An 8,290-nucleotide genomic window follows, 5' to 3' on the forward strand; every position below is an offset into this window, starting at 1 on the left:
GCTTCAGAAAGTTTAATTTTTAATAAAGTTGCAAAAATTTCTAAAATCACGTTTTCACTTTGTCATTATGGATGAATGAGCGTGGGTTGATTGATTAAAATAAAATCTACAACACCGTAAAGTGTGCAAAACATGAAGTGGTCTGAATACTTTCTGAAACCACTGCAGTTGTTGGTTACTTTTCCATTAGTCGACTAATCGATTCATGACCAATTGTTGCAGCGCTAGTTCACCGAGTGGTTTAATGTTTATGTTAAAAGATTCGAGTCATATGTGTTTAAAACAAGGAGGGAATATGTTTTTGAAGAATGGTGTTTCATTCCTCCAACAGAACTGCAAAATCTACGACAAGGAGCACTGAAGCTGTTCTGAAGTCTTTATGTTGTTCACTTTATGTTAGTTTTTCTTTTAATTTGTCACCCATCTGTATATATTGTCACAAATAAGAATGGAAAATAATAGTGCTTATTTCCGTCAAGGACTTTTTCCTGAAAATATGAGGCTTTTATTCTGTAAATCTGAAAGGAAGTTTTTTTTTCCCCTCGATCCGGCTATGGTTGCTGTTGTGCTGTAGCCATCCTAGCAGTGGACAGGTTGTTGTCGTCAAAAAGTTTCTGAAAACGTGATGAATCATAACACCATGTGAACCAGCGTTGCGGCAGGTAGGTTAACACAAGTCTCTAAATAACGTTGAGGATGCTAAGTTGTCATTTTCCCTGTGTGGCTGCTTTCCGCTGGCCAGACGTTAGCCTGCTGTGCTATGCCGAGCTCTGCCTGCCCACAACTATCCACAGCTAAGGAGAAAGCTCCCGGACAGTACAGGTAGAATTTCCTTGAAACGATGCGTCCGAAATTTTGCAAGGTTTCCTGGATTGTTTCTGCAGCCGAACTCCTTGGTGATCTATATCTGTTTTTTTTTCCTTAAGAAGTTTGGAACCTACTCAGACTGTCTTTGTCTGTTAACATACGAAGTCTAAAGTAATCTCACTGTACTGTTTTGCCGAAAATCAGAGTCAGCTTCAGTATTGACTGTCATACTTACTTTTCCTCATGTTTCACCTCTCAAAGAAATCTGTTAATCATAGGACTGTGGACTACACAAATAAATTGCTACTCAGAATGTCTTCCTCTCTTGTCATAATAAATGTGAAGTAATTTCTCTGTACCATTTTTGAAGGATACCCAGTTAAAATTCGATTGGGGTTTAAACAGCTAAAATCATACATTACTAAGCTGCTTAAGTATTTATGCAAAAAACATTTTATTATACATATAGAGCAGCAACTGCTTGAACCAGAGTTACAGCATGTACTGATCTCAACCAGGTTGGGGCCTTTTAAGGTGTTTTGTGGAAGCTAATTTTTTTTTTTAATTACACTTTTAGAGTGCAAAGATTATAAACGTCATGTCCACAGTTTTTGCATGTCTGTTTTTTTTGTGTGTGAATGTGCGTAGTGGTTATGTATGGCATAGCCATGTGGCCACGCCTCTGTCCCATTTTTCCCCATACCCGAAATGGAGCAGCTGTAAAACAGTGAATACGGTGTGATTCTTTTATCTTATCCCATTCATGCATAAGAGGAGCCAACCGGAAGTCTCGGAAGCACAGCTCTCTGCTCAACTACATATAACATCAAAATTTTATGTTATTGTTAGCTACAGTATATTAATATGGATGTTACAATTATCTGATGTGACAAGGGCAGCAGCACTGTCTGTCTTGTGGTCCAATCATGTAACCTGTTTTAGGCCATGTTCAGAAAAACAGTAGCCCTGATTGGAAAAAAAAAAATGCAAGCCAGTCAATTAAGGCAAGTGGGGAAGCTAACGCATGGGGCTCCCATCAAAATAATGCAGGGGGTCGTCTGGCAAAAAAGTCGAACCAGGCTCGACTTTTGCTGTAACGCGACGTCATTCGGCAAGGCGCTGTGTTGGCCAATCAAATACATGCAAGGGTACAGTCCGGGTGGATTACTTTGTAATGTATCCCTACTGTTTAACTTGCGATTGTCTTGATGAAAGATAAAACCATGGCTGCCAGGATAACTTTCAGGAGCTGTAAAATCCTGTCCGTAAGTATTACTGCAGTAGTATTGCAGCAAACTCACTCACACAGCTTGCAACAGCCTACCTCGGTGCCGAAATGCCCCCCCCTCCAGTGAAAGGCTCTTCTCTACAGCAGGAAACTCTATAAGTCAGGAAAGATCCAGACTTCTGCCAGAGAAGGCAGATATTTTCATCTTCCTGCAGAAAAACTCTTAAGTTTTCTGTGTTCCACATTTTATTTAGGGAAGTTTGAGTTTTATATATGATTCTAGAGAGACTAGTTTCTATTTATTTTCTCTTATATGACGTTATTGATTTTAAACAATAACTTTGCTGTTGGAAAGGTTGCTGTATGTTCAATTATTTTTGTTGAATAAAGAATTTCTCTTTTTTGCATGTTTGACTCTTGCACTGTCATCAGAGAGAACAGATAAGAGTAGTAGATAAGAGTCGTAGTATTGAAACGATACCCACCCCTAGTCACTGTTCGGGTACCTGTGTTTTACATGGGATATCGGCTCGACTACGAGAGGCTCTCCAATATCTGTGTCTATGAGGAGGGTCAGTATGTAGCTGTAGCCTGTAGCTATATGTGAGAGACACAAATTGGGGCTAAGGTTAACCAGTGTTCTGCTTTTATACTTGCTATATTACTGTTATTCTATTACAGTCTTGCCTTTTACATTATGGTAAGGGAGTGGAGAATTTTGCTGAACCAAACTTTTAAATCCAAACAAACAGACACATGCTAATTTTGAGCAGAAAAAGCCGCTTTTACACACAAAACGCATATTGTTTGAAAAATCCCCTGTATTAACATCATATGCCAACGAGAATCTGTAAATATGTGTACAGAGAAAAAAATAATTTACTTTGTAGTTCCTCTTTAAGGTATTAGCCTGGCCTGCTTGACTTCATGTTTGTAATGTCTATAAGCTTTAGCTCAATTTGGCCCAGCTTCAGTGGTGACACACTGAAAGCAGTGCATTCGGCCTTATTCTCACAACTGTTTACATGTCACTGGAGTTCGTAGGCCTGGCTGTGCCTTGTTTTGGGATCTGATAAGCCTTTAAATGCATGAACCTGTTTCTTAGATTGGACTAGATTGTATTTCATTGTCCCACCAATAATTGTAACAACCTGTTCCCACCAACACAGCCCCTTGTGTTGTTTTAACACCGTGCTATTTTCAATCCCGCTTAGCACCATATTTGGAGATAATTATACCATAGTGGGTGGTTTTTATGTAATTGGGTGGGTAAATATTGTTTTGGGTGCGTTGTGATACTTCGGGTTACTTCTGTACCATCTGGGCAGTTTCCTGCAACAGATTGTATAAATGACACTGAAAGGTCACTGAGTTCTGCAGCATCGTCTCGACAAACAATAACTGATAACTGATGAAAGTCTAAACAAAATGTTTTCTCACTTGATTACAACTAAGTTCAAACTTTTTTCATATTCCAGTTATTATCTGTCATAGTTCTGTAAAGAATTTTTACATCTTTTCATATATGGTCAGGGGTGAAAACTTTTTACATTTAATCAAACTATCTAAAAGTCTTATTTTATTTGATGACATGTATTATTATCAGTATAACTTGTCTGCCAGATTAAACAGATAAAACAGAAGGCTGGAGGCGTTAGGATCGGTTCTTTTTTCTTTGTTTGTATTCAACATTATCGTCAGCTAACCACATTAATCAAAGAGCCTATTACTATGTTAAGCAACTATAATCACACAATGAGGTGGGTGTGAATGTCAAATTCTCAGTTTCAGAAAGTTTCAGAAATTGTTGGACACAGCCTCTAGTCCTCAAAATTGTCGGTATATTTATCAGCTGGGAATTGTTTCTAAATATACTATATTTTGCTTAAAAATCTTAAAAGACCACATTCACCAATACTGACTGATTAATGACTTAACTCGTTAAATTGGAACTTAACCCGCCTCCTCCGGAAATCTTGACCCCCAGTGGTTTAACTTCTCACCTTGCTGCAGTATTGCACAGGTGCAATCCAGGACCCCTTGACATTACTGTTGGGTGTGGTTACAAGAGCAATGGAGCAAATTTCCGACTGCGCCCATCAGTGAAGCTTGGTGTGGTCAGAGGTGAAACAGGCTTCAAACTTTTAACCAGAAGACACAGCAAGATACTGCTTTTCAGCCTGGTGTTAAGTTACAATCAGTGTTCTGAGCTGTACCTTGTATACTTATCCTCTCACGTCTTTGCTCTCCATTTCAGATACAGACCACCATGGGTAGGAGAAATGGCAATGCTATCTCCCACGGTTTTCCAGTGGTGGTGGTGTGCCTTGCTGCCTTGCTCCTCAGCAATGCTTTGATCTACCTATATCTGGACTCTGTGTATCAGTCTGATGAGCTGGTGTCCCCTCATGTGGGGTGTGTTCCTCGGCACTTCAAAATGGTGACCATGAAGAACTGCACCCCTTGGCTCCAATGTTCACAGATAAATGCAGAAGTACGCAAGCTGAAGCTGATCGGCCAGGGAGCTGTTAAAAAGGTAGATGGTCTTTTCCACTGTACATTACCTTAGTTTATTTTGTCGTGTGGATGAAAAAAAAAAGAAAATAAATTTTACACCTACAAAAAAAACCTCAAGCCCTGTCAATTCCCAATCTTATTCTCTACAGGATTTACCAGCCTAAATAAATTTAATACAAAGGACTACAAATGATATTCTAGTTGGACTGATGAATGGGGGAAAAATCAATTCACATAAGAATCGTACTCCTTATCTTCCATTATTCTGAACTGATTCACAGAATCCAAAAATCAATTTTACCGCATCATTAATAACCTTATGTTGATGCAACACCAGAAATATTTTGTTAAAATTTTATACACCATCAACCAGAGACTAACGTTAGCAGAGCGGATCACAGAACTTCAACTGTATTAAACAATCCAGCCAACCAACACACACTCCAGCACTTTCCAAGACCTCAGGCAACTGTGATGGAGCGAAGAAAGTACATTGGTAACCGTTGTTTTCCCCGGTACTAGCGTTGTACTACGGAGGCTTTTTTCACTGCTGGAGATGTAAAGTTAGTAACAGCACAACGTAGGACTCTTTGTGTTAAGCTAAGCAAACTGGCTGCTGGCTATAGTTTTAAATTTAACAGACAGATATGAGTGTGGTATGAATCTTCTTCTTTAACTTTCAGCAAGAAAGCAAATTAGTGCATTTTCCAAAATGTTGAATTATAGCTTTAATTCAAACAATAAAATAGAAATGTTTTTTGTCTTTTTTTGGGGGGCCTTTCATAGTACAGATGTACCCTTAATCGGACTAGTTGATGATATTTGGATAAACCTAAAAGCCAATGCACCACATTGCTGTTGGGTGTGGTCACAAGCATAACAGACCACACCTGTCTAAATCTTGTACGGAGGAAAGAAGTACTACTGCACTGACCTCTCTAAATTGAAAGGTAGATGTCTAATATACCTTGGTATTATAGTGCTACGCCACGTCGCTGCTGTAACAGTGCTTTTCCTGCATGGAAGAAGCAGAGCCTAATTTTTAATGGTGTAAGATCAACAATCATTGCAAATAGGTAGATCTTGGGCGCGTGTACTAAGCGGGGTTAATTATTTTATTGCTATAGATTTCTGTGTCTTTATTTAAAGGATAATTTCGGTGTATTTCAACTTGGTATGTTTCCCATAAATGTGGCTTTATGGGTCGTGCTAACTTTGCACTCAACCCCTCCATCGTTGAGATTCGGGAAAACAAGGACTTGTGCAAAACAGTATATAATGGGGCAACCAACATGAGCATCCTACAACTTTCCAAATAAAGGTTTCAAACGTTTCTAAACACAGAATTTAGCCACTAGGAACAGCCATTATGGCTAACTTATAGGGATCTACATCCAGGGCAACTTACTGGCTGACCTGATCACCCTGCAACACTAATATGAGATGTCACATTATTTATAGTTTTGAATATTTGCTACAGTGGGTCCACATATCCCCACATACAGTGGGGACACACATGTAATCATCACGGCTGCCAGTTTACTGAGAGGTTTTTCAGCAATTTTTTTGTTTATTTGTTTTGTATCATACATTTTGTGGCATGACAACTTATAAAAATTCAGTAGTCAGGCTAATTCTCACACTCCAAAATTCTCGTGTTCATGTTCTTAGAGTAACATCCTACATTATATTTGACAGTACAGAGGCTGGGATATACTTAAAACTATATATATCGTTCAACCAAGTCTAAAGGCCTAAGTGTTGAAGTGGTTTCACATGATGTCAGTTGCGAGATGCAACTAATCGTTCACATGGGGATAACAGCACACACTTTCAGGCAGTCTCTCCTTGAAGGCACCCATGGTGTAGTACTTAGTTGTTCACGTGGAAAGTGAAAAAAATAGTTGTGTAAAGCATAAAAAGAGAGGTTGAGAGAGCCCTTAAACCTAGCCTACTTTCTCACCTCCACACACCTGACCAAGCACTACTTGAAATGGGCACAATTGTTGAATTGTCTGTGCTCATTGCAGAATGGCACCTTAGCATATACTGTATGTATGTTCATGTTACCTTGACTGCCTCCCATCAAAGCAACGGATCCACTTGCCTTAGCAGGACATTTTGTCATCTGACTTCATATCAAAGGATTCCCTTTTATTTCTGTTACAGTGGGACATTTGTATCACTGTTTTTCAGGTCCCCTAATACCACTACTGACACTGCTGAAGTGATGCCATGGTGCTGTGAAACAGAGCAGAGCAGGCTGCCCTATATAGCAACTGGGGAGCAATGATTATGCTAATCTCATGCATGTGCTCCTGCTGAAGCACAGGTGGCATTCATCAATTTGAAATGAGCCTTTTACAGCAAGTATTGTTGCATGAAGCCCATTGTCACGCATAGTTGTCCGTATGACGTGCAGCTTTAACTCTAGACTTACTAACCTCAGCATCCCCTTTTCTTTCCTCAGGTCTATCTGGCTGAGTGGAGAGCTCAGAAGGTGGCTCTGTCCAAACTATCCTCTCTGGATTACGTGGAAGATTTTCTCCATGGATTGTCCATGTTACAGGCCTTGCAGGGCCCCCAGGTGGTGCAGTTGGTGGGGTTTTGCCTTGAAGACCACACCCTGGTCACAGAACACCACCCACTTGGCTCATTGCTTAACTTGGATGGTGTTCTTGCACAAGAGCGGCACCAGCAACATAACACCTGGCAGACACGGCTGAGGCTGGCTACAGACTTTGTCTCCATCCTCCATTATCTCCATAACAGCCCAGCTGGGAGGAGGGTTATGTGTGATTCCAACAGTCTGGAGAAAACACTCTCGCAGTTTCTGCTGACAAGCGACTTTCACCTGGTAGTAAACGATCTGGATGCATTGCCTGAGGTGGACCCATCCAGAGGCTTGTTGGTGAAATGTGGCCGCCGAGAGCTCACTGGGGACTTTGTGGCCCCAGAGCAGCTGTGGCCATTCAGAAACAAAGGGAAGCCATTTTCAGACAATCTCATGCCTGAGTATGATGAGAAGACAGATATCTGGAAGATCCCAGATGTGACATGGTTCCTGATGGGAAGGGTACCTGGAGGTGATTTAGTCCACTTCCATCTTTTTGAGATCCATGAGGAGTGTAAGAAGGAAGATCCCAAGCTCCGACCTTCAGCTGTGAATGTTTTAAAAGTGTACAAATCAGTCTACAGCAGCATGGTGCGAGACAATGCTGGCTTTAGAGACATGCTGTAGAATAATAACTCACTCAAAAAGACCATAAAAATACAATAAAAGTTCAAGATACAGTTTTACATTGTGGTGCAGTATAATAAATTTTACTAGGTTTGGAACGGACTGTAGATGTGTGCATTTATTTTTTACAGTTTTGTGTCACTTGAATGAATCTGTTTTTTTTTTTATCTGTATCGGGACACCTGTGTTGCTATTTTTCATACACTATTTTCACACACTACTGAGCTCAGAAAGAACAGAGACAGTGTTTAAGTCTTAATGCACTCTTAAATATCTGTTTTCAGCCAGTACAACCTGGGACAAAAAATGAGCTGCTGGGCCCCCATACCTCCTTGTTTTTTTCTGTGCAATGTGTGCATTTTCGTATGTGACACAAATTGATTTATAAATATGCAAATATAAGCCTAGTACTGACAGCCCTGAAACTAGATTTTGACACAGGGGCCCTTTTCAGCACATGGCCTTAAAAACTAGGCATTAAAGCAGGATCACACTGA

General features: G+C 40.1%; 1 protein-coding gene across 1 annotated transcript; it reads left to right on the plus strand.

Annotated features, from left to right (window-relative positions):
- Positions 1-529: 529 nt before the first annotated feature.
- pomk (protein O-mannose kinase) lies at positions 530-7,882 on the plus strand. Its single transcript, XM_040157992.1, has 3 exons — positions 530-662; positions 4,293-4,571; positions 7,023-7,882. The coding sequence occupies exons 2-3, from the start codon at positions 4,305-4,307 to the stop codon at positions 7,791-7,793; spliced, it is 1,038 nt and encodes a 345-aa protein (XP_040013926.1). The 5' UTR covers positions 530-662; positions 4,293-4,304; the 3' UTR covers positions 7,794-7,882.
- The last annotated feature ends 408 nt before the right edge of the window (positions 7,883-8,290 follow it).

The sequence above is a fragment of the Xiphias gladius genome, chromosome 20 (assembly GCF_016859285.1).
Source record: "Xiphias gladius isolate SHS-SW01 ecotype Sanya breed wild chromosome 20, ASM1685928v1, whole genome shotgun sequence".
Taxonomy (NCBI): Eukaryota; Metazoa; Chordata; class Actinopteri; order Istiophoriformes; family Xiphiidae; genus Xiphias; species Xiphias gladius.

Coding starts and splice junctions, on each gene's coding strand:
- pomk (XM_040157992.1), top strand. CDS start 4,305: ATGGGTAGGAGAAATGGCAATGCTATCTCCCACGGTTTTCCAGTGGTG. Junction 4,572..7,022: donor GCCAGGGAGCTGTTAAAAAG/GTAGATGGTCTT, acceptor TTCTTTCCTCAG/GTCTATCTGGCTGAGTGGAG.